Raw genomic sequence first — 27,241 nt, 5'->3', positions numbered from 1 at the left:
AACACCAGTGTCCAAGCTGTGCAACTACATCTTCTTAACTTCACCGCGGGGACTGGGGTGTTTCGTTGACCCCTTTAATCACATTTTGATTTAATGTTTATAAGTTTCCTTTAAACTTTGTCCTTGGTTTTATAGCTGACCTGACTTAGGGGCTGTGCTTGATTTATCCTAATTTTGTTAATTTAGTTTAATTGGTTTAACTCAAAGAGTTACATCTTCTTAACTTAATCACATTTTGGTTTAATGTTTGTAAGTTTCCTTTAAACTTTGTTCTTGGTTTTACAGCTGACCTGACTTAGGGGCTGTGCTTGATTTATCCCTCATTTTGTTAATTTAGTTTAATTGTTTTAACTCTAAAAGAGTTACATCTTCTTAACCTTCCTAACCCTGCCACTATGTCTTGGTCCCCACCCCTGACAGAATAGGTGGAGGTAGCCTGCTGACTGCTGGGCGCTATCTGTGATGACCTTTGTGGGAGTCCTCTGGGGGACCCCGGCTTGCTTTGGGTATCCAGCTGCACCGTCCTCGGCATGTGGAACTGGAGCTGTGAGGGTCATAGGAAGACAGGATTTGGATCATGCGGGCATTTCCGGAGTCCCCTGGGTGGATGGTCCCCGAGTGCCGAGCTGCTGGTCCTTCTCCCTATGGTTGCCCGACGGCCTCTTGCTGAATCCTTGAGGAGAAGGGGAAGCTGGAGTGAGAGTGAGCTAACCCGCACCCCTCTTGGGTTGACACGGTTGGAGGCCAACTATGTCGATGGAGTACTGCCTGAGAAGCAGTGCAGAATCAATGTTCTGGACTAATGTCTCCATGGCAACTGCCATCCTGCCAGTGTTGACCTCGGGTGCGTTGGCATACCGGTACCATCACCTCAGAATGAAGGAGGACAGACTCTTCCATCGTCCCTTGCAATCTGAGGGGTGCAACAGACATCCCTTCCTGATGTTCCCATGATTGTCTTTACAGCTCCAACAAATTATTTAGGACTGAGTCCAGACACTCGTCATCTGACTCAGCCTCAGCAGATTCCTTGCCTCCAGCAGTCCTCCGAGTGCTGGCAACCAAGGATATCCCTGCCTCCGCCTGCTGTGGAACAGACTGTGTGCTGTGCTCACCAGATTGTAATCCCGAGGCTGCTCTACATCTGGGTCCCACCGAGGTATGTGGAGGGTGAGGGTTAGCGCCATGATGGGTCTTCAACGCTGCTGCCCCCAGGTGCTGTCGCCACTGGGGTCAGGGTCAAGGTTGTCTGTGGGTGATGTGGCAGATGTGCCTAGGAGAGAAAGTGGAGATTGTTAGTGCTTGGCAGTCATGTTGAACAAAGAACAGTGGACTCGGAGTAACATTGAGAGAGGGATCATGTGATGCAGGATCCTCATCTGGGCATTCAGCACCGACTTCACTGTCACCGCAGGAACAGTTGGCATCCTCTCCGGCCAGCTCCAACATGCGACTCTCGAACAGAGTGAGGGCCTTGATGTCAAGCACTCCACCCCAGGTCTTCTGTTGAGTGTGCGTGATCTTGTCCTGCTTAAAGAAATGTGTAGAGGGTGTGAGCAAGGCGCATGCCAGGCCAAAAGAGAAGGAGGCCAGGCGTGCATGTGCACTGAGTGGAGCCATGGACGGGATGAGGGAGCGATCTCCAGAGGGGATGAGGCCACATGGAGATATGAGGTTGAGTGTGAGAGAGTGGGTGGTGATGTCCCTTCAGCTGGCAGTGAGTGAGGTGCCAGTGAAAGTCTGCTGCCAGTCCTTTAAATTGACCACACACAAAGGGGGATTAGAAACACACACATCTACCTTTGCAAGAAAAACCACACTGATTACGGAGAGTAAGGTAACGGAATTGGAGGATTCAGTTTACCTCTCCTCCCCTCTCTGTAACAACATATTTTATGTTAAATAAAGGAGAAACTCCTGATCATAAAGTACACAAAAGCCCGGATTCTTCCAATCTAATAAAATTCATAAGTGTGGGGATCATTCCTGATTCCCCGTTCTGCTCATATTAGCAGTCCACCCATCTGTACAATCTTATGGGAGGCGGCCAATTAACAGGTCGCCTCCACGTTCGCTGCCTATTTAGGGATGGCAAGTGGTACATGGACACAGGAGAGCCAGAGGGCCCAGCAGCAGACCCACTGGGAGAGGTGAGTGTTGCTGAGGAAGAGGGAGATCTAGGGGGCACCTCAAAATGGAGGCATTCACAAAAGCTTCCAGAGGAAGTAAAAAAAAAAGCAAGACCCAGAACTATGAGGGCCATCAGTGGGACAGGGGAATGTCTTTACAAGAATATGTTCACCTGCAACTGCACCCCTTTGAGCCTTACATCTCTCTGATATTGGCATTTGGAGCAGAGTCTGATGGCCATCCAAACTCCTGCAGAGCTGCCACCCAACATGTTGCCAAGCTCCAAAAGTGCGACACCAGCAAACCTGTATCACTCGCAGAAAACGGTTCTTACTTGAGGCCTTAATTACCCTGACCGCCTGCCCAACTCTAGCAAACCAGCTTCCAAATTCATTGGCAACCTGCCCCTGAGAAACTCACCCAGAGGCAGCACTACACTGGGAGGACGACCCAATGGGGTTTTCTCTTATTTTCCTGTCATCCCACCTCTCGGCCTGCCCCGCCTCTAACCCCACCTCCAAGGGGCCAGAAAAATTCTGGCCTAACTCTGCTTATGGTTGAGACCAGGGATGCTAAATCTCAGGCATATTCAGTGCCAAGCCCAAACTAATAACAGTTGCATGTGTATAGGCAATTCCCAAGATTCTCTACTGAAGCCCAAAGGACTTATGGGGGAGAATTTTGCCTATGGCGGGTGGGCTGGGTGGGAGCAGCCATGGAGCCGATCGCTGCCTGTGATCGGCTGTGCGCCACCATTTTATGCAGGTGGGCCAATGAAGGATCGCCCAGCGTAACGTGTGGCTGGTAGCGCTCAGCTATCTGTGCGGGCAGGGGGAGGAGAGAGAGCCGGGGCTGGGGCGTATGCGCAATTGAGTGCAGCAATCTCCCTGAGGCACGGAGCTGCATCAGGGAGATTGAATGGACAATAAAAAACCTTAATACATGGTATCAAAATTTATTTAAACATGTCCCCTCGTATGACAGTGTCACATGAGTTGGGACATGTTTGTGAAGTTGGGAAAATTTATTTAATTGTTTTATAAAAGCTCAGGAAGCCTCATCCCTCCCACGGTTTTCTGAAAAACGCGAAAGCCGCTTGGGCTTTAAGCCAGCCCACTAACGTTAAGGTTGGACAGGCAGCGTTCCAAAATACTTTAATTACTTTCTTAATGGCCTTAGCAGGCCGTTGGCATTTCGGGAAGCCGACTCCGGCGTGCGCCCACCAAACGAAATATCGAGATGATGCGCGATAATGTCAGGACTCACACGCAACATCATCACGCATCATTTTATGCGCCGACATATCAGGCCCGGCTCCACATGCCGATCCGGAAGATTCAGCCCATGGAGAACAATTCAAGGAGACAAAACCAGTCTAAGTGATACACAAGAGAAAATAAAGGGAGAAGAGTAAAAAGATTAAATATGCAGGGAAAGAATAACACCACGTCAGATATAATGAGTGGACAGTGTGAAACAAGTGAAATAAGATAAATGGGGAAAGAGTAGTGCAAGTTGCAGGATGACATAAATGAGTGCACAGTCCAGGGCAAGGTCAAATCAAGAAGGAAGAGCTGCACGCACCTGAAACTGGATTTCTACGAGCAGCAAAGTAAAATCACCCAAAGTCATTACAGTCAACATGATAGCCTTTTCATTCAAAGCTGATTTATCCAATTATCTGTTAATTACTTTGAAATCATACAACAAATAGCTCCCATTGAAAATGCATTGCATATTTTGCCACCTAAGCAAATTAGCCACAGCCGTCCTGTTGGTAAACTCTGTGGTTATTTTATGCCCCAAAAATGGATTCAACACATACCAATTTCTCCCCCAATTTTCATGAATTGTCAAACTCATCTTTCTGGAAAAGGAGCATGAGTTTGGAGCCAGTCCTATTTTTACATCATGTATGAGCCACTTCAAAAGCTGCCATACAATCAAGTCTGGGTCCACACTTGGTAAACCAGCAGATACCTTTAATGGTTATTAAACTGGCCATTTTATAAGCCATTGTAAACAGTATGCTAACTTTCATCACTGAGAAATGTTCAGGTGGGGAAAAAAACAAAGTTTTTTGGGACATGTTTGTGAAGTTGGGAAAATTTATCTAATTGTTTTATAAAAGTTATAGATTAATAAATTGTTTTATAACAAATTATCATAATGGTTTGTACTAGCATGACTGGGTAACAACAAAGCTCTTGATGATTGGAAATTCCAAAACCAACCAATGCTTTCATACTAACGTTACTCCACTTGTAAAGGCATGGGTGTCCGGTGCTCTCTGAGCAATTCGTTCACTTTGAATGAGGAATAGTACTATAAGGTCACCCCCAGGGTTGATGCCTATGGAGCTCATGAAAATGCCTGTGTCTAAACATGATGTGGCTAATAAATTTTACCTGCCAAGCACAACATCCATGAATCAGCCAACGGATGCTAATGTAATTTATATTTCGAAACAGCACGACAAGAACTGTTTAGTGTGAAAAGTAATTGCTGCACATGAAGCTGGCATTGACATTTTCATCTGATGCTCTGGTAGCAATCCACATGATCCATTCATCATGAAAAGGTGCTGAAAGCTGTATCTATTGCTGACTGTTTTCAGCACTATAAATTTATCGCAACAGCAGAGGAAGCAGTTGAACCCCGACAGTCAACAGTCCACAGGCATTTGACAGCTAACTCTGAAGCAAACTTATTTAATCACATTAATTTTGAAATCATTGACAGTATTGATAAGGATCTCTTAACATTCGGTTGCTAAGAGACATAAACATTGTTGATGCCATGTAGGACAATACTGCTGCCAGCAAGAGTGAGGGGGGCCCAATGACTACATTCAGTGATCTAATGCGAGGTGGAGGAACCAGGCCCCATTACAGTCATGGCATCTAGTCGTGTGTGATTGCTGATGGGAATTGCTCACCACTGAGCCAAATGTCCCGCTGGAACTTTTCTCTGCATTGCACACAATTGAGAATTTTGTAAACGAAAATGCTGTCTGCAGGAAGCAAGCCATAATCCTGGAGTATTTCATTAAATGACTTACCTTCATGTACACTGTTTAGACAGTGCTCGAGTTTTGATTACATGCGTTACAATAGTTGTTTTGCTGTGCTATTGCATTTTTAAATGTTCCCATGGTGTTTTAGTGTTTCATTAAAATTGCTTAATTCTTGCTACAAGATCATTCAATTTTTTTTCACGTAACAAATTTCAAAGTAAGAGCAACCATAAGCCACATTGGCCATGGAATCATATCACTACCACCACACAAAATACATTTGCAAGGGAAATTTCAAACATAAAGGCAATTAGATATTAAATAGCTCTCCTGGCCAATCAGGGATTTATTTTCTTATGAATAGGGATAGCAATAATTTAGTGGTCCAAGAATTTATTTCAAGTCATTAAGTAAAAAAACTGAAACATTGTGATGCAATTGGAATTCAGTCTGGCAGTTAATAGAGAAGCTGCGATTGCAGTGGACAAAACTTTTCTGCAAATAAAGCGATGTACCAAAATAAGGTTTCAGTACTATTATTGTATTTCCAAAACATACCACCTTAATTGACTCCCAAAACAATTTGTTGATTGTAACAAGGGCAGTGGATTTAATGGTAACCCTTCCATGACTATTACCCAAGTGGTCCTAACAAAAGTAACTATGCTACAATTGTATTGCTGAGAAAAGAGACATGTTGAAGCTTTTGCTGATTTATTCCTCAGGGCAATGCCTTGACCAATCAGGGTCACGCTGCCTGGTTTAAATTTCAAGCAATGCTTAGCAGTTAACTGTCAGTCACCATCACTGGTACATTCTCCATAGCAATGCCTCTACCAATCAGAGTTCATTTGCCAACCAATCAGCACTCTCTTCACATATAGTGTAAATTATTGTTTTCTCCTTATATTGGTATTCTTACAAATTGCCCTGGTGAGTGCAAAACCAAAAGCTTCAATATGTCTCTTTTTTCAGTAATACTCAAGTTCTGTACTACCAAGCAACTGTATGCTACTATGGGTTCAACTGAGTACTTGAAAATCCTTTATTTTTTTCACCTTGGAATCTCAAATCCTAACAAAACCTGTCACCTCAAGATTTTGAGAATTTCCACTAGAAAGCAGTTTGAATAAATTAAAAATTTCATTTGGCGCTAATTCTTAAGGACTGCTTTATGTACTGGCTGAAGCATTGAGCTTTGTCTAACAATAAGCTGCGTGCACAACAGGCATCGAGACATTTATGACACACAAGGAGCAAACAAATCCTCAAAACAAATTAAAAACATACACTACAGTCAAACTTACTAAACGGAATGCACTTGTAATCTGTCATTGTTTCATTCCAGAAAAAAATCGAGTATCAGATTACAGAGTCCAAATAGAATATAGGTAATAAACAGCACAAACTAAACGTAACTGGCAAATAACAGTTTGGCAAGTGAAAATGTGCAAAAAGAAAACAGTGCCCAGTTACAGAACTGAGTGGAGAACTGGGCATTGAGAATTTCATGCTTCTATTTCTCTGCCCAATGCATCTTGTTTTCAGAAGGTTGCACGTAGCATATAGAATGGCAGTAGAGGGCTTCAGTTACCTCCTTGATGGAGTAGGACATGTCAAAGCAGCTCACTCCTCAACTATACCAGATTCTCAGGAGATCCTTGCAACTTTAAAATTGAGGGCAATGGTGGCATTCACCATTATGGATGGTTCATTGTCCCTGCCGGAACAATATTGTGGAACAAGGGGGTGTAAAAACTTCCTTGATCAGCCTAAACATTCTAAATCTTTTTGTAAAGCTGCTGTATTTATATTCCCAGAGCCCACTCTCCTCCTTTTAATACCACCATGGTCACAAGCATTAGATATCCACTATGAATATTCTTGCGGTCAGAAGATTTTAGTACTAATCGCTGTCCTGCCACTACCTACTCTTTATATCTAAAAAAAAATCATCACATATGCCTGGAAAAATTTCTGTAAAATATTAATTTTTCAGTGTATTTTTAGAACTCCAGGATCCTATAACAGTTGCTGATTCTTGGCTTCTGACATGATGACAAGTGACAGCAATGACTTTCATTTTTATAACAGGGTAAAATTTGTCTCAGCTGATGGCATAAAACAGGTGGTATCAGATCGGCCACCTGTTATACATAGCGCCTGGTATTTAATACCATTGACTGCAATGGAACTGAATATCAGTTGGCACATATAATGGGTGGCTGATCATATTGCCTGTTTCGCACCACTGCACAATACAAATTTCTCCCTCAATGTCTTTAAATTTTAAAAATTCTAAAACACTTCACTGTCACCAATGATGAGATTAAGACGTGAGAAATGCATAAAAATCTAGGGTCAGAGAGTTACAACAGCACATCAAAAAAAATCCATGCTTGCAATAATGTCTGTATGTGGAGGGTAAATGAACAAGTGAAATGAATGAACGCTTTTATAAAATGACAGTGTGACTGAATGTTTCCTTACCTTCTTTAGCTTTTTTGTGTTCATTTCTTTCTTTTTGTAGTGATTTTTCTAATCTTGATCTATGTTCATAAACAACTGTAAGAAATAACGAGTAGGTCAGCTCATATGGCTAAGTATTCATCAGACATTACAGCTGAGCAAAATGTTTCTCTCTCTAACAAGTGCCAGAATCTGCCAAAAATGAAATATCATTAGTTTTGTCTTATCAACCATTACACATTTTGGAAAGAACATTTACATATGCAAAATATTGGCAATCTGACAAAAGTTTAAGTTATCCATTTATAGACTTTAAAGCAAAATTAATTCAATTTCACTTTTTTTTTGTTTATTACACTATTGGCAATTACAGTATATAGTACAACTGTACAGCAATTACAGGAAATCCTTTTCCTGTATGTACTGCTGAAGTAACAGACTTTGATTGATTTTATTAACATGTGATGTCAAAAGCTACTGTGTACAAGACAAAAGCATCATGGATTTCAATGGTGCTCAATCATTTGGGCAAATGTTCTTTCTTCCAAAAATGTTTATACAGCAGGTGCAGCAATTTCCGAGTAAAGCTTTAGTAATGCAATAGCACCTTAATAACAGTAATTAAATTGACCACAAAAATTAATTAATGAAAAGCAATTTCAACTCACAAAATCAAGCAACTTTCTGAGCCATAAATGAGGGTATTTGAATAAATCAGAATAAGCTATTCCCCTCACTGACGAGGCACGTTTGGATAGTGTGTGCATATTTGGGCAGAACCATCTAAAAATTATGCTCACTAGTCCAGTCTTGTTACAGTATGGTTCCATATCCCAGCAACAGGACATTAAAATATTTGGGACACCCACTGGAAGGAAGTGAAGGATCTGAAAGGAAGTCCAAGTAGCGGCCTGCAAGGGAGTGGGGAGAAACTGAACAGTCTGTCCCATATTTTCCTACTGGTTGCTTCCTTGCTGCTAGGCTCCTACTCAAATGGTTATTAATCCCTCTGGGATCGATTCCTAGTTGAATATGGCATTGTGTAGCCCACATATGGTCCCCCATACTTTCATGCAGATGTACAGTCAGAAAGAGAAGTAACTGTTGGGATTTCTGAGGACTTCTATGATCCGGTCAGCAGCAATGCTGCCAAAACTTATTTCAGGATTGAGGGGCGAGGCAGAATTCCCCGACCACCACCTTTTCCCACACAATCTTTTGTGAACTCAAATGCAGAATGGAAACCTAGCAGCAACAGGTTCCACCCCCAATTTCCTGTCTCTCTGTTCCAAGTGTACAAGAATTTCTCAACTCATATCTTCAAAATGGCAAGCTTTTTACCTTATTCATCCATGGGATGTGAGTGTCTCTGGCAAGACCAACATTTATTGTCCATCCCCTATTGCCCTTGAGCAAAGGAGAAAGCAATTAGGAGAGCAAAGAGGGGATATGAGAAAGCTCTAGCTGGTAAAAGTAGGGTAAACCTCAAGATATTCTATAAGTATATCAATGGGAAGAGGATAACCAGGGAAAGAGTAGGGCCCATTAGGGACCAAGGGGGCAATCTATTGGTGGAGCCAGAGGACATCGCTAGAGTGTTGAACGAACACTTCTTATCTGTCTTCGCCCAAGAGAATGAGAATGAAGGTATGGAACTCAGGGAGAGAGAATGCGAGGTTCTTGAGCAAATTGATAGAGGGAGTGACAAGGTATTGGAGGCGTGGGCAGGCTTAAAAGTGGACAAATCTCCAGGTCCGGATGATTTGTGTCCCAGACTGCTGAGGGAGACAAGGGAGGAGTTCGCAGGGGCTCTGACCACAGCGGAGGTGCCAGAGGACTGGGGAACAGCTAATGTGGTTCCGCTATTTAAGAAGATTTGTAGAGATAAGCCAGGGAACTACAGGCCAGTGAATCTCATGTCAGTAGTAGGGAAACTATTGGAGAAAATTCTGAAGGAGAGAATCTATCTCCACTTAGAGAGGCAAGGTTTGATCAGGGATAGTCAGCATGGCTTTGTCAGAGGGAGTTATGCCTAACAAATTTGATTGAATTTTTTGAGGAGGTGACCAGGTGTGTAGATGAAGGTAGTGCAGTTGATGTAGTTTATATGGATTTCAGCAAAGCCTTTGACAAGGTTCCACATGGGAGACTTATAAAGAAGGCAAATGCACATGGGATACAGGGTAATTTGATAAGGTGGATTCAAAATTGGCTTAGTTGTAGGAGACAGAGGGTGATGACAGAAGGCTGCTTTAGTGACTGGAAGCCAGTGTCCAGTGGCATACCACACGGATCTGTGCTGGGTCCCCTATTATTCGGCATTTATATAAACGACATAGATGACTATGTGGAGGGCAGGATTAGTAAGTTTGCGGGTGACACAATGATTTGCTGGGTGGTTAACAGTGAGGTTGAGTGTCTTGGGCTACAGGAAGATATAGACGAGATGGTCGAATGGGCAGATAAGTGGCAGGTGGGATTTAACCCTGAAAAGTGTGAGGTGATACACTTTTGACAAAGAAGTATTCAATGAACGGCATGGTACTAAGAAGTTCTGAAGAACGAAGGGACCTTGGTATGTGTGTCTATAGAACTCTGAAGGTGGAGGGGCATGTTAGTGGGGGGTGAAAAAGGCACATGGGACACTTGCCTTTATCAATCGAGGCATAGATTACAAAAGTAGGGAGGTCATGTTAGAGCTGCATAGAACCTTGGTGAGGCCACAGCTGGAGTACTGTGTGCAATTCTAGTCACCACATTATACGAAGGATGTGATTACACTGGAAGGGGTGCAGAGGAGATTCACCAGGATGTTGCCTGGGATGAAACATTTAAGTTATGAAGACAGGTTGGATAGACTTGGGTTGTTTTCATTGGACAAAGAAGACTGAGGGGCAACATGATCGAGGTGTACTAGATTATGAGGAGCATGGACAGGGTGGATAGGGAGCATCTGTTCCGCTTAGTTGAAGGTTCAGTCACGAGGGGACATAAGTTCAAGGTGAGGGGCAGGAGGTTTGGGGGGGTATGTGAGGAAAATATTTTTTACCCAGAATGTGCTGACAGTCTGGAATGCGCTGCCTGGGAGGGTGCTGCAGGCAGGTTGCCTCACATTCTTTAAAAGTAGCTGCATGAGCACTTGGCACGTCATAACATTCAAGGCTAAGGGCCAAGTGCTGGTAAATGGGATTAGGTAGGTAGGTCAGGTGTTTCTCACGTGTCAGTGCAGACTCGATGGGCCAAAGGGCCTCTTCTGCACTGTGTGATTCTGTGATGTTATGGTAAATTGCCTTATTAAACCGCTGCAGTCCTGATGATGTAGGTACACCCACAGTGCTATCAGGGAGGGAGTTCCAGGATTTTGACACAATGACAGGGAAGGGGTGGTGATATAGTTCCAAGTCAGGATGGTGCACGAGACTTGGGCTGGAATTTTCCAGTCCTGTTGGCATCGGGCATCATGGCAGGTGGGGGGGCTGGGGGGAACAACATGGCGAGAAAGCCAAAAATCGGTTTCACGCTGGCGTGAATGCACAGTGGGATCATTCGATGTTGTCAGCCATGGTGGAACGCCAATCCCGCAGGAGGTCAGCATGAACCCGCTAATGGGATACATAGTAAGGCCCGACCGGAATCATCATTACACCGGTGGGAAAGCACACTGACCCAGAACACATCTGGACCAGTGTGACATGCAGAAGTTGGGACTTACTATTCAGGCCTAGCTCAGATCATGGATTTCCGAGGAGCGGAAGATGCTGGAGGCCTACAGCCACCGGACCCTGAAAGAACACGTCGATCATAGGCTGGGTGGACTCTCAAGGATATGGCTCTGCCACGAAGCAGCTCATGGAAGGTTGGAAACCTCCGTAAACATCTCAAGTCTGCTTTGGAACATCATGGTCTTGGCAGTAGGATGCTACGGATGATCGGCAATGGGAGTTTGGCGGGGGGGGGGGCTGCATGGAAGAAGGTCCAGCTGTGGGTGGCAGAGGAGGTTGTACTGGTTCAGAGAGGAAGATCTAGGTTTGACTGGAGCAGGAAGGGGTACCTGGGATAGGGGGGATTGTGAAGTTGGGAGAGTGGGGATGAAGGTGGTGGAGCAGGGTGAGGAGGGGGTGAGGTTGAGAGGTGGGGCAGTGAAGGAGTTGAGGGGGGTGAGGTTGGGAGGGGAGAACGAAGGTGTTGGGGGGGTGAGATTGGGAGGAGGGTGTAACGGTGGGGGTGGGGGGAATGCGGCAACTGAGGAGGTAGGTGTAAGGGGGGAAGAAGTTGTAAGGGACAGAGCTTGGAGGGGAGAAGGAGTCCAGGGGCAGGAAGGTGTCAAGGAGGAGGAGGGAGTAAGGGTGCAGGAGGGAGTAAGGGTGCAGGAGGGAATAAGGGCCGGGGGGGCTGGATGTCCAGATGAACATACAGGGGTGGGGGGCCGGGGAGTCAATGACTTCCTCCTGGAGAGTGAACTGAGGTTGGGTGTGGGAGGAGGGAATGGTGAGTTTGAGAGGGCGCAGAGTGAGCTGGAAGGGTGGGAGGGTGAGTGTGTGATAGTATCAGTAGAAGGGGCAGCGAGGGTAGTTAGTGGGGACACAGGGGCAGACATGGACCTTGGGGGCAGGAAGGAGGAAGTTGGGGAGGTCAATAATGGATGGGGGTGGGATGGTAGGGGGCATGCACGTTCACTTGGGCACCCCTGGAAAGGGTTGGTAGGCAACAATGGAGAGGTGAAAGGTGTCGGGGGGGGTCAACAATGATGGGGGAAAGGACATGGGTGACTGGGGGAGGGAAAAAGACAGGGGGTTTAACAGTACCCTTCACTACCACTATGGTTGTCGAAATCAAAAGCGAGCAGAGCCTCATGTTGGACAGGCGCAGGTGCTGCACGGAGTGTGATCAGTGGGTGGATGGAGATGCAGCTCAGATGGACAACTGAAAGAGAACCCCAGCAAGCAGCATTGAAAATGCTTGGGACAGTGAGATGAGTGTGATGGGTGAAGGCTGTGTGTGTGTGTGTGTGTGTGTGTGTGTGTGTGTGGGAGGGAGAGTGCTTGCACGAGGCTCCGAAAGGTCCTGTCACTCACACAATTCTCCCTCCAGAACCACTTGTGGTTCAGCTATGTGCAGCTGAACTGCTTGTAGGGGTGGATGCAGTGTGAGGACTCGCGCAGCCTGTCAATAAAGCTGAAAGACAGCATTACACAGTATTCAGTGGAAGTGAATATATTTTCAGATTATAAAGTGACAAAATGTGTTCACCTGCGCAACTACTTGTGATCAGAATTTTTTAACTTTTCTAGGCCTACCACTTATTCAAGGTGCTGTCCTGACATCCGCAGGAGGAGTGGAGACAGCCTGTGCAATGGCTGGCCCTGTTGCCCCTGATGTCTTGAGGACCCTGTCCTCCAATGGGCCTGCTACTCCTTTGGTGGTGACAGAGGACGGGGTTGAGGGGGGTCACACACAAACGGGCCCTGGAGGGAGAGGACAGCCTCTGAGATTCCTGAGTGGATGACCCAGGGGTGTCCAGCTGCCACCCCTCCTCCTCCCTGTGGGTGCCCAAGTGTTTGACCTGACTCCTTGAGGGGAAGAGCACTTGGAGGGACGTCGATGTCATTTCCTGCTTGCATTACCACTGCAAGAACTCACCCATGGTTACCACGATGGAGTTCAGGCCTGTGCACATCTCTGCATTCTGCTGGCCCTGGGTCTTCATGGCATCTGCCATCCTTCCCATGGAGACCTCCATACGTGCACATGTGGGCATCACTTCATCAGAGAGTAGGTGGACACACTCCTGACTCGTATGCCATTCTGTTCAGGGCTTCCAACAGCTCTGCGTGATGATTCCCCACCTTCTGCTGACTCTCCACAATAAGTTGGAAGGTCAAATCCAGAGGCTCGACATCTGACTCAGGCATCACAAATGCCCCTTCCCCAGCAGTTTTCTGAGTGCCAGGGAGCATGGTTGAACCTGCCTACTCCTGCTGCGGACACTTGTCCATGCAGTGAACCGATTGCGGACCCAAGCCTGCTCTAGATTTAGGTCCCACCAAGGTGTGTGTCTCTGCGCTGGTGGAGGGTGTGGGTAAGCGTTGTGCCGGGTCTTCCAGGCTGCTTATTTCCAGCTCTTCAATGGAGGAGGTGTCCTCTTGGCTGGAGGTGAGGACCTGGATGGAGCTGAGGGACTGACTGGCTGAAGGTGTCAGTCACTTGGCAGAGCTCCCTGTGAACCAAAGTAGAGATAATTAGTGCATGGCAGCAGAGTCAAAAGCAGGAGGGAGAGCACCCACAGAGAGGAATGACATGGTGCAGGATCTTCACGATGGTGTTCACCGCCAACATAACCATCACCACAGGCAGGGTCCACGTCCTCACCAGTCAGTGCGATGGCACACTCCTCAAAGTGAGTGAGGAGCCTAATGAAGGCCACTCCACCCCCGGTTTGGGACCTCTCCCTGCTGATGTGAACCATCTTATCCTGCATGAAAACAGATGGAGAGAGTGCAAGCAAGATGTATGGCACTGCAAGGAATGTTTGTGTGGTGAGCAGAGCCATGGAAGGGATGAGGACACAAGCTACAGAGGCAATGAGCCTGATGGAGATGTGAGGGTGGGTGTGTGAGTTAGTGGTGTTGTCCCTTGAGGTGTGAGACCCCTGTGGATGTGTGATGGTGTGTGAGTTGAGAGTGACAAATTGGTTGACTTACCCAGGCGGAAGGGGTGAGAGCATTCATCCTCTTGTTGCACTGGATGGCTGACCTCCTCTGTGCTCCGGTGGCGCTGAGTGCTGCTGCCACCACCTCCAAGGCCAGATTGATGACTCTGTGGTCAGAGCGAGGGTAGAGAACATCATGGCGGCCTTCCACTGCATCCAGCAGGTGTCCCAGAGAGGCGTCACTAAATTTGGGGGGGTGCCATCTTCTTTGCTTTCAGGGTCATCTATCACCTGGAGCAGTCCTGGTCTGTAGACATGAAGTAGGCATGCACTCTGCTGCGCTTTAAATATGGCGCGTTGGAGTGAGGAAGCGCTGAGGTCATGGTACGTGCAAATCCAAGCCCGCCCACCAGCGATCTGACATGTTTCCCCGGTGAATGCATTCTAACGAGGGGGGCACACATGGAATGGGTCAGTACGCGCAAAAACCCGCCATTGAGGCCAGCGGGAAAAGTATCCTTTTTCCCACCCACTATCACATTTTGTGCAAGTTAGGACAATTCCGCCCTTGGAGGGGAACTTGCAGGTGGTAGTGTTCCCATGTGCCTGCTCACCTTGTCCTTCTAGGTGGAAGATACACAGGTTTGGAAGGTGCTGTTGAAGGACCCTTGGTGAGTTGCTGCAGTGCATCTTGAAGATTTTACACACTGCTGCCACTGTGCACGAACGATGAAAGAAGCGAATGCGTAAGGTGGTGTATAGGGTGGTGATCAAGTGGGCTTTGTCCTGGGTCACGTTGAGCATCTTCAGTGTTGCGGCTGCACTCTTCTAGGCAAGTGCTGAGTATTCCACCACACTTCTGACTTCAGCCTTGCAGATGCTGGACAAGCTGGCGAAGTTAGAAGATGACATTTTTGCTGCAGAATTCCCATCTTCTGTCTATTCTTGTAGCCATAGTATTTATATATTTTTTCATTCATTCATGGGATGTGGGTGTTGCTGGCTAAGCCAACATTTATTGCCCATCCCCAGTTTCCCTTGAGAAGGTGGTGGTGAGCTGCCCTCTTGAACTGCTGCAGTTCATGTGGCTGATCCATTCAATTTCAGAAAAATGTTGGCCCCCAAGTTGTTGATGGTGCAGGATTTATCAATGATAATGTCACTGAATGTCATGGGGAGGTGGTTAGATGGTCATTATTTGCCACTGGTCAATTATCAGAGCAAGCCAAAATGTTATCCAGATCTTGCTACATGCAGCCAATGGACTGCTAAACATTGTGTAATGATCAGCAAGCATCTCCGCTTCTGATCTTATATTGGTGGGAAGGTCACTGACAAAGCTGTTAAAGATGGTTGAGCCTAGGACACAACCCTGGGGAACGCCTGCAGTGATGGCCTATGGCTGAGATGATTGGCCTCCCACAACCACAATGATCTTCCTTTGAGCTCGGTATGATTTCAACCAGTAGAGAGTGCCCTTTTTATTCTCATTGACTTCAATTTTGTTGTGGCTTCTTGATGCCACACTAAGTCAAATGCTGCCTTGATCTCAAGAGCTGTCATTCTTACCTGACTTCAGGAATTCAGCTCTTTTGACCAGGTTTGGACCAAGGCTGTAATTAGGTCTAGAGCCAATTGACCCTGGCAGAAACCAAACCGTGCATCATTGAGCAGGTTATTGGTGAGTAAGTGTAGCTTTATAGCACTGTCAGCGACATCTTCCATCACTTTGCTGATGATCGATTGGGCAGTAATTGGATGGATTGGATTTAACCTGTTTTTTTGAGGACAGAACATACCTGGGCAATTTTCCACATTGTAGGATAGAAACCAGTGTTGCAGCTGTAATGGAACAGCTTGGTTGGGACCATGACTAGTTCTGGGGCACAAGTCTTCATTACCACAACTGGAATGTTGTCAGGTCCTTTGTAGTATCCAGTGCCTTCTTGCTATCACTTGGAGTGAATCGAATTGGCTGGAGACTAGCATCTGTGACACTGGGGATCTCAGGAGGAGGCCAAAAAGGACTGTCCACCACTTCTGATTGAAGATGTTAGCAGATGCCTCAGCCTTTTTTTTTGCTGTTCTCCCCTATCATTGACAATAAGGATGTTTGTGCAGCCGCCTCCTCCCGCTAGTTAATTCATCATCCACCACCAAGCACAACAGGGTGTGCTCGGACTACAGAGCTATGGTCTGATGCACTTGTTGTTGGATCTCTTAGCTCTATAGCATTCTGGTTCTGCTGTTTAGCATGCATGTAGTCCTGTGTTGTAGATTCACCAGGTCAGCTTCTCATTTTTAGATATGCCTGGTGTTGTACTGGCATACTCCCCATTGAACCAAGGTTAGTCCCTTGGTTTGATGGTGATGGTAGCATGAGGGATATGCCAGGCTCTGAGGTACAGATTGTGACTGAATAAAATTCTGCTGCTCCTGATAACCCAAGCACCCCATGGTTTCCCAGCTTTGAGCTACGTGTTCTGAATCTATTCCATTTGGCACAGTGGTAGTGCCACAACACAATGGAGCATGTCTTCAGTGTGAAGATAGCAGTTCATTTCTACAAGTACTGTGGTGGTCACTCCTACTAATACTGTCATGAACAAATGCATCTGCGACAGGTAGGTTAGTGAGGACAAGGCCAAGTAGTTTTTTTTCCCCTCTTGTTGGTTCTCCCATCACCTGCCACAGGCCCAGTGTGGCAGACATGTCCTTCAGGACTAGGCCAGCACTAGCACTACTACTCAGTAGTAGTGCTACCGAGCCAATCTTGATGATGGACATTGAGGTCTCCTCCCCATCCGCGCCCCCCCCCCCCAAAATTGTTGTTCAACATGGGGGAGCACTGATACATCAGCTGCGGGAGGGCAGCTGGCAATAATCAGCAGGAGGTTTCCTTGTCCATTTTTCACCTGATGTTATGAGACTGAATGGCTCTGCAGTCAATGTTGCGATCTCCCAAGAACACTCCTTCCCAAATTCCTACTGTGCCATTCCCCTCCCAAGCGGGGTAGTCCTGACATTGGGAAGGTGAAGGGACTGAAGGGTGAACATAGGACTTAATGTTTTAATGAGAGTCTTGCAAAGCTCTACTACTCTTAAAATGAAGAAAAGTAGAAAGTAGGGAAACCTGATCAAGTTATTTTAAATCATGTGAGGTATACATGATACAGATTTAAAAAGACTGACATGAGCACAGATTTTAAATTAACAAGTCTCAAATGAGCTGGAAATTTAAAGTAAACCTTTTCCCCATACAAGGCTGGATCCTTTACCGCAGGGAGCAATTGAAGAGAATAGTGTAGATGCATTCAAGGGGAAGCTAGACAAACAAGTGGGGGAGAAGGGAATAGAGGGTTATGATGATAGATTTAGATGAGGAAAAATGGGAGGAGTCTTGAGTGAAGCATAGGTGTTTCTGTGCTGTACACCTTACATCTGTATGTAATCCATAATAGGGGGGGTGGGGGGGGTGTGGTGGGGGGGGAGAGTGGTTGGGAGGGGCCTCTACTGAACTGATTAACTCATTCAACAAGAAGCTGCACAGATATCCAGTTAAGAACGGAAGTGGTGGTTGTTGAGAAGTATAGGCTGGAATGATTGAATACACAAAATAGGAGACTGTTGTAGAGAGGAGCAGGTGAGGTGGATAATGGAAAAGTGAAGATGAAGGAATGTAGTGATATTTAATTCAACTGCTTTTGGGGACTAGGAAGTTATTTACACGCAGAGGCCGGAATTTTCCAGCCACGCAGCACTTCCCCCCACCCCCACTGCAGCGGGGCTGGCGAGCTATTGAAATCTCCATTCACATCAGAGGGACCGGAAAATCCTGCTGTTGTGGGGGGGCTGGAAAATTCCAGCTAGAATCTATCTCAGGAATGGATGAGGTAGAGTTAAAGTCCACTGCTGGCTAGATTATATGTGCTAAATGGAAAAAGCAGATAATGGGCTGAATGAGCTTTTCTTGTTTTGCCCTTGATATTTTTGTGCCGCCAAGAAATCCAGAATATATTCCAGGCCCCAAACTGTTTTATCTAATGAGTGTGACATCATGATGCTATTAAATTCTTACCTTATTGGCAGAATAAGTGAATACAAAATTCTAACTGTTAACAGAAAAATGGTAAGTTACTAGAATAGTATTAAGGAAGTTTCACCCTCAATCGAACCTATGTTATATTGCCTGATGAAGTTTAAGTATATGTTTCAGCACTGGCTCCCTCTAATTTAAAAAATGCTGTACTTTGGCTGCAGATTGAACATGTTAGAACACAATTTAAAAAGACACAAAGCAAATCACCCTCCTTGAGGAAGCAGGGATCTTGGTTGGATTTCTCCACTGTTCCAGTTCCCCAGGAAAGCTGCAGAAACAGGGAGATCCTATCAAGAACCGATTTGGATTAGCAACCACACAAGAGCTTCACTGACACAGCAACCTTTTTTTTTAAATTATCAGGGATGACAGTATAAAAATCAGAAAGGAGGTTATATGTAGTGCTGCAACCTACAACATTCTACATCAGCTGTGAGCATTACACCACTGAGCTAATGTGTCAGTTTTGGTTACTGGGTAGGACTTGCACCTTTGAGGCAGAAGGTTGTGGCTACAAGATCCATTCCAGAATCTGGAGAACAAAATAAAGGCTGACACTTTCATACAGTACTGAGGGATGCTGTAATGTTGAGGTGCCTTCTCTTGGATGTGACATTAAACAGAAGTCCCTTAGTCACTCAGGTAGATGTAAAAAAGCAGTTGAATTCTCCCAGTGAAGTAGTCAATGTTTATCTCTTAACCAACATCACTAAACCAGACCATCTGGTCAGCAATCTCATCGCTACTTGTGGGACCTTGCTGAGTTCAAATTGGAATTGTGTTTGCGCAACAGCAGCTACACTGCATTGGCTGTGGAATGTTTTAGGATCACCTGAGCTGATATTAAAATGCAAGCTCTTTCTTCATTCATTTGACAGTTGCTGTCTGAAGTTGAACGAGACCGTTCACAACTTTAGCATCCTATCTGACTCCAAGGTGAGCCTCTGACCACATAGCCTCTCCATCACCAAGACCACCAATTCCAACAATAAGAACACAAAATACTGGAAAAATGCAGGACAGGCAGCAGCTGTGGAGAGAAACAGAGTTAAAGTTTCAGGTCAGTGACCTTTCATCAGAACTGTTTCCACGTCTGTAATATTGCCATTCTCTGTCCCTGCCTCAACCCACCTGCTGCTGAAACCCTCATGCTTGCCTTTGTTACTTGACCATTCTCATGTTCTCTTGACTGGCCTCCCAGCTTCCACCTTCTGTGAACTACAGCTCACCCAAAACTCTGCTGCCAATATCCTAACTCACACCAAGTCCTGTTCACCCCATGCTCGCAGGCCTATATTTGGTCCCCGTCCAACAGCTCCTTGAATTGAAGATTTCCATCCTTGTTTTCAAATTTCTCCAGAATCCTGCCCCTCCCCATCTCTGTAAAACCCAGATCTCTACATCTCTTCAGTTTTGGTCTCTTGTGCACCCGGATTTTCTTTGTCCCACCACTGGCAAACAAGCATTCAGCTGTTTGGGCCCTAAGATACAGAATTCCCTAAATCTTCCTATATCTCCAAGTCACTCTCCACTTTTAAAATGCTCCTTAAAACCTAGCTCTTCAACCAATCTTTTGCTTCCCTATCCTAGTATCTTCTTATATGGCTCAATGTCAAATATGTCTGATAATACTCCTGTGAAGCATTGCTCAAAGTTCTATTCTGTTAAAGATGCTACATAAATGCAAGTTATTGCTGTGTTAACTGGAACTCCTTTCTTAAAAGAAACAGATGCCAATGTTGGAAGGGAATCCAGAGTACTCCTGGCTTTGGTTTGCTTTCTTTAGCACAGATACCTATAAATAAGCCCTTTAACTTGATATCAACAAACAAGAGAGATACAGAAATATGACAAGTCTGGATTATATATACAGAGATCACAGCAATCAGCTCTCAAATTCTCTTATATCTGAATTCAGTAGCCTGGTTCTTAACACGGGAAGTTACACCGGGTATCTCTGAGGGAAATGATTAATTTACAGCTCCACACAGGGACATTTATGCAAGTTCCGCAAGTCCTCCTGCTCGATTATACTGCCTGAGACTGAACATGCAAACATACGTTGAAAGTTTACATCGGAGATTCTGATCCAAGTTCAGAATTATCAGTGTACTTAGTGAAAAGTCACATTTTACTATTTTGCAAAGACTTATAGTTTAATACTGTAAAGTAGTAGAATCTAAAGTGCTGTATTTTGCTATTGATCAATTTATACTTTTGAGAAAAGCAATTTGTAGATTAGTACTTACATCACGGCATGTGAGAGTCATATTTTGTCTATTATCTGAAGAACTAAGATGGCATGAGAAAATTTATGTCACTTCCAGCAAATTACAAAAACAAGGGTGTTCTTTTTGACTCCCACAGCAGGAGGCATTTTTTTTCTGCTCTTACATATTAGTCCATGAAAACTTTTGCAAGGGTACACAATAATGTAGCAGAGTAATTTCCTTCAGAGACATCCTGCAGTAATTACACTGCTTGTGGTTTTGTATGACAATAGATTTACAGAGGGTGCTTATTATGTACGTCAGTATAGCATCGCTTTTCTATGACATTGAATTCAGGCTCCAGCTCAGCAGGTCAACAAGACCCAGATAAATAACCTTTGGAGAAGATCACTATAATAATTAAATTTAATCCCACTGGGTATATCATTCTTCCTACACCCCCATCCCACACTTTTCAATGCATGATTTATCCAAGTAGATTTGTCATATAGTGCTGAAACAGGATTACTAATCAATCCTTGCCATCAATCTCTGGGGTGCTATTTCTCTATTACACCCAAAGGCATCAGTCATAATAAAACCATGTCTCCAGAGCCTCAGCAACAAAATAACCAGGTTGTAAAAACTATTTTCTAAGCCAACATCCCATATCTATGCATCTAGCTAAATGATAGTCGTCAACAGGAATTTTCTGATGGCAGAGTAATTGCTTATATCCAAAAGGATTTTATCCATAGGACTCACACTAACAGCACCTTACTGCCATTCATGCATTAACTGATTGTCTACGAAACAAAAAGATGCTGACTAATCGCCCTCATGTGTTGAGTGTGCCTTTACTTGACATATGCCTGAATATATTAATAAAAATTTAATTATTTGCTCCTGTGTTGCATTAACCTGCCATTTTATAAAAAGCTCTGCAAATGACTGGCTAACATCCAAAATACAGTGTAAAAATGTGAAGGATATTTTGGCTATGGAGCTTACAACAGTAAAAAGTAATGAACAAAGATCAGTTCTCTAATCCAGTCATCAGGGGATCAATGTCCCTTCAATCAAGCTTGGCCATCCTAAATAATAAAAAACCTGAAGCAATTCTAAAGCAACCGGATTTCAACATTTTAATAAGTAATTTAAATACTATTTTATCTATAAGCACTAGGATTCCATGATTTATAAATACGTGCTGCAGCTTCTGGGCCAATGTTCACCTTAATCTTTGTAATGGTAATCATTTTAAGTCAGGGAAAATATCAGGGCTCACAATGATGGCAAAATAACAAGTAAGAACTCAGGATCTAGAGGGGATCAACTGCCTTTTCCTTTGCCAGAATAGTACAGTGGAAGCTGAAGAATATAAAAAGGATGTTTCACTTTGGCTCAGCTGGGGCTTAGATGATCTTGAGTTAGTGGCAATGTGCCACTCCACTTCATAAGGGCAGAGCAGGTTGGGCTGAGATGGCCATTGTCCGTGTGACTTTGGGAGCCTACCCTGACTATAAAATGACTATGTCACTAGGAATTCAGGCAGGGTGTCCAGCCCAAGGTGGGCAGGAGGTCCATTCTGCTACATATAAACTGGAGGAGCAGGTCCCAGGAATTTTGGGGCCAATTAGTTTTTTAAAAAACCTTCAATCAATATAATCTTTATGGAAATATTATTATTGCAGTGGCTGGGGAAACAACTGGATCAATGTCTCAGTGGCCTTTAAACAGCTAATTAAATGATGAATCTTGCTGAAAAAAATAGACATACTGTCGAAGACATACTGTCGAAGCTTTTCACATTGCACTCATCAGAAGAGACGCAAGAATACCAATTGTAAAGGGAACATCAAATTATACTGCATGAGAAGAGAGTGCTGATTGGTTGGCAAGTGGACTCTGATTGGAAGAGGCTCAAAAACTATGAATCATTTAAAGAATTATTGATATTGTATTTCAATACTGCAAACAGACATGTGTCAGCTAAGTAATCTTTTGTGTTGCAGAACAAAAAGTAGTGCATTTAAATACCACTTTTCATGACCACCGGACATGTCAAAACACTTAACAGCCATTGAAGTATTTTCAAAGTGTAGTCACTGTTGTGATGTAGGAAACTCGACAGCCAATTTGCACATAACAAGCTCCCACAAAGAGCAATGTGATAATCGGCAGATAATCTGTTCTTGTGAAGTTGACTGAGGGATAAATATTGATTAGGGCACAGGAGATAATTCCCCTACTCTTCTTTGAAAGAGTAGCACGTGAGGGGCAAATGGGGCCTCAGTTTAATGTCTCTTCTGAAAGATGACACTTCCAACAGTACAGCGCTCGCTCAGTACTTGACTTTTGTACTCAAGTCCTGGAGTGGGACTTGAATCCAAAACTTTAAGTTCAGAGACAAGAGCGTTACCATCTAACAGTTTCATTCATTTGTACATTAGACAGGATGCAGAAAGCTCATCCTAGAGCCACTTTACAACTTCAGTGGGGGAGGGAAACTGTCACTAGTGAATCAGCCTTCGTTCTACATGCCACACAATTTTCCTTCCCACTGAAGTCTCCATTGAAGTTTGAAATTACCCTCAATGCCTCACCAAAGCATTAATTGGTTATGCAAGATTTGGATGAGTAGCGAACTGTTCTCAAGTGCTCCCTTATTCAAGCTTTTCCATTGTGTCTTTGATCTTTCTCGATTGGCAGTTCTGTAGTCAGAGGCTTCTTTAGGCTGAAGTATATATCACTATACTTTAATTTCAGTTTCAGATATGTCAAAAGGCAATTTGAGCTGTATGTGGATGTCTCAAGGCTATTTGCAGCAAACACAAATAAACAGATTTGGAAGAGAGCCCAAATTGTTACAATGATCAACTTCAGGTTACCTCTTTGCTGCCAGAGTCTACAAACATTTGTACAGTAGAGAGCTAAAAGCAAATTATTTGCCAAAAAAAAATTCAAAGGCTCCAGATTTTTAAATATGATGAATACCACAACACTGACATCTATTGTGACTGTGATTATAATGAATTAACACTCTCCATGGTTTTAGACTTAATCAGCCATTCTATGCTTCACCATGTATTTCCTCCAAAATCCAACTCAATGGCACCTTTCTGAAGAAGAGTCATACAGACTCGAAACGTTAACTCTGTTTTTCTCTCCTCAGATGCTGTTAGGCCTGCTGAGTTTTTCTGTTTTTGTGGCACCTTTCTATCCTTTATCCAATGTAATTCTCACATTATTTGCATTGACGATTTTTCCCACCCCCCACAAGCTCATCACTTAAGTACCTGTACCCAAAGATTCTTTCTTGCATTCCTTTCCATTGCTCATTGATGTGCGAGCCCTCAGTAATATTTGAATTCAGTGCTTTAAAGATGTAGAATCAGCAAGTCCTTATTGGGCTGAAGTGGCATGGTTGGATTATAAGACCCAAAGACAGATGATTAGAACAGCTGTGAAAGCTAGGGAGATAATGTGATGAGTGTGTCGTCAGTGGAAAGATTTCAATTTACTGAGATTGTCTGACTAAGGGCAGAGTCGTCCCAGATTTGCACCAAGTGTGGTAGCAGGTGAGAAAAAGAATGCTTTACCTGCTGGCTGCAATAACAGCTTTTCACGCCGTATCATCCCAATCCTGCCTCATTAATCATGCATTCCTGGGAAACACGCCATTTTGATGATGGGCAGGCTCTCATTCGCCCTCAATGCCATTATCTCGCTGCTTCCTCACGCCGGGCACCATATTTAAACTGCAGCCATGCTCACATCTTTCAGTGCTTCCAGCCCAGGATGGCTGCAAAGAAGACCTGGCCCCAAGAGGCAAGAAGACTGCAGCAACCCCCCACCGCCCCCCCCCCCCACCCCCCCGCCCCACCACCCCACCGGTTTAGTGACACGTTCTTCGGGCGCCTTTTGGACGCTGTGGAGGCCCACCATGATGTCCTCTACACCTGCTCTGGGTGAAGACCAACAAGCAAGGTCACCAATCTAGCATGGGAGGCGATGGCAGCAGTGGTCAGCGCCAACGCCCTGCAAAAGAGAACACCCATCCAGAGCCGCAGGGAAAGTCACTCTCAACTCACACTCACAAACTCTTCACACATCCACAGGAATCTCACAACTCAAGGGACAACATCACTAACTCTCACATACCCCCTCAGATCTCCATCAGCCTCATATCCCCTCGAGCTCGCATCCTCATCCCTTCCATGACTCTGCTCACCACACAAACATTCCATGCAGTGCCACGTGGCCTGCTCACTCTCTCCCCATCTGTTTCCATGAAGGAGATACTGGCTCAAAGCAGCATGGAGAGGTCCCAGACCAGGGGTGGAGAGGAGTGTGCCATTGCACTGACAGGTGAGAATCTGGACTGTGCCTGTGGTGACGGTGAGGTCAGCGGCGAACACCCACCCTGAAGGATCCTATACCAAATCATCCCCCTCTCAATGCAACTATGAGTGTTCTCTCTCCTGCTTTTGACAGTGCTGCCCTGCACTAATTATCTCTACTTTGGTTCACAGGGAGCTCTGCCAAGCGACCGATGCCCTTGGCCAGCCAGTCCCTCAGCTCCATCCAGGTTGTCACCTCTAGCCAAGAGGACTTTCCTCCATTGAACAGCTGGAAATAAGCAGCCTGGAAGATCCATCACAGCGCTTACCCACACCCTGCACCAGCTCAGAGACACACACCTTGGTAGGACCTGATATACAGCAGGTGCAGGTTCACAATCTGGTCAACACACAGACATGCGTTCACAGCAAGAGGAGACAAGTTCAACTGAGCTCCCTGGCACTCAGAGGGCTGCTGGGGAGGAGGCATCTGTGAGGTCCAAGTCAGATGACGAGCCTCTGGATTCAGCCTTCCAACTCATTGTGGAGAGTCAGCAAAAGGTGGACGCCAAGGAGACCCTGGTCCAGCAGAACACAGAGATGCACGTTGACCTGCAGTCCATCATGGTAGCCATGGGTGAGTTTTTACAGTGACAACGTGAGAGGGAAACGGGACACCTCAAAGTTCCTCCAGGGGCACCTTCACGTCAAGGAGTCGGGCTGGGGCCCTCGGGCATCCAAAGGATGGAGAAGGACAGCTGGACGCCCCTGGGTCATCCACTCAGGAATCTCAGAGCCTGTCCTCTCCCTCCGAGTCCCCTTTGCCTGTGACCCCCTCAACCTCGTCCTTCTGTCACCGCAGAAGGAGCAGCTGGCCCACAGGAAGACAACCAAAGTAAGCCGGGACCCTCAAGGTCTTGGCTCTCCAGAGGGTCCATGCCAAAGTCATCAGAGGCAACCATTGCGCAGGTTGTCTCCACCCCTGCTGCAGATGTCAGGGCAGCACCTGGGGAAATCTAAGACATAGAAAAACTAAGAAATTCTGATCCCAGTTGGTTGCATGGGTGAACACATTTTGTCACTTTACAATCTGAAAATATATCCACTTTCACTGAATAACGTGTGATGGTATATTTCAGCTTCATTTACAGGCTTCGCAAGTCAGTCCCCTGCATCCCTCCCACCGCATCTCCCCCTCCCCACCCCCCCAACTAAGTTCAGATGCACGCAGCCAATTCATGTGTGATTCTGAAGGAAAAGTGTGTGTGTGCGTGTGTGTGTGTGGCAGAGCCTTTAGAAGCCTTGTGCAAGAACTCACCAATGCACACAGATCCTTCCCCCATCACACTCATCTCACTGTCCCGAGCATTTTCAATGCTATCTGCTGGGGTTCTCTTTCAGTTGTCCATCTGAGCTGCATCTCCACCCACCCACTGACCGCGCTCCCACGTAGCACCTGTTCTCACCCACCACGAGTCTCATTTCACTTTTGATTTAACAAGCATGGTAATGGTACAATTTTCCTTGAGGTCCCCCGTCCTTTCCCCTCCCCCAGTCACTCATTTCCTTTCCCCCATCTCTGTCGATCCCCTGGCATCACCTTCCACCTCCCCACCATCACCTACCAGCCACGAGGCCTTTCTTTCGGTGATGTCCAGGTGAACGTGCACATACCCTACCTTCCCGAAAATCCCACCCCCATCCACATTAACCTCTCCACCCTCCTCCTTCCCACCCCCAGGGACCCTGTCAGCCTCAGTTCCCACTGACCACCCTCGCTGTCCCTTCTACCAAGACCATCGCACCCTCATCCTCCCACCCTACTGCCTCACTCTGCACTCGGTCATTCTCATCATTCCTTCATAGCATGTCCACCCTCAGTTCGCTCCCCAGGAGGCAGTCAATGACTCCACAGACCCCTCCCTTGGGGACATACCCCGCTTCAGACCCGTTCCCCCCACTCCCCACCGGACTCCTCTGCCCCGGACTCCTTCCCTCCCCCTTAGTCCTTCCTGCTTCCTGACTTCTTCTTCCACCCTTACTCTTACCCTTCTCCGGACTCCTTCTTCCATCCTTACTCCTTACCCTCTTCAGACTGTTTCCCTTTTCTGGACTCCTTCCTCAGCTCAGACTTTTACCCTTCCTGCTCACCCACCTCTCCTTCCCTCTTCCCAACTCCTTACACATTCTTACTCCTTCCCCTCTCCGGACTCCTTCCCTTTCACCTTCCACCACTACACCTACCTTCTCAGTTATCATATTCTCTCCCGTTACCCTGTCCTCCCCCAAGCCCCGTATTCCCTCCCCCCCAATCTCACTCACCAT

The 27,241-nt window shown here is 45.6% G+C and overlaps 1 protein-coding gene and 1 long non-coding RNA gene across 2 annotated transcripts in view; one reads left to right on the top strand and one right to left on the bottom strand.

The window, feature by feature from the left end:
• LOC121271357 overlaps positions 1 to 27,241 on the top strand; it is a 95,133-nt gene that overhangs the window by 30,957 nt on the left and 36,935 nt on the right. Inside the window, exon 2 of the long non-coding RNA XR_005941705.1 lies at positions 19,242 to 19,423. This is a non-coding gene — a long non-coding RNA (uncharacterized LOC121271357). The remainder of the gene's footprint in view (positions 1 to 19,241; positions 19,424 to 27,241) is intronic.
• The window catches only part of golim4a (golgi integral membrane protein 4a), a 149,327-nt gene that overhangs the window by 102,264 nt on the left and 19,822 nt on the right, over positions 1 to 27,241 (bottom strand). The window contains exon 2 of the mRNA XM_041177301.1: positions 7,637 to 7,711. Within this exon, the coding sequence (XP_041033235.1) occupies positions 7,637 to 7,711 (75 nt within the window). The remainder of the gene's footprint in view (positions 1 to 7,636; positions 7,712 to 27,241) is intronic.

The sequence above is a fragment of the Carcharodon carcharias genome, chromosome 2, assembly GCF_017639515.1.
Source record: "Carcharodon carcharias isolate sCarCar2 chromosome 2, sCarCar2.pri, whole genome shotgun sequence".
NCBI lineage: Eukaryota > Metazoa > Chordata > Chondrichthyes > Lamniformes > Lamnidae > Carcharodon > Carcharodon carcharias.
This window is presented reverse-complemented; position numbering and strand designations above follow the sequence as displayed.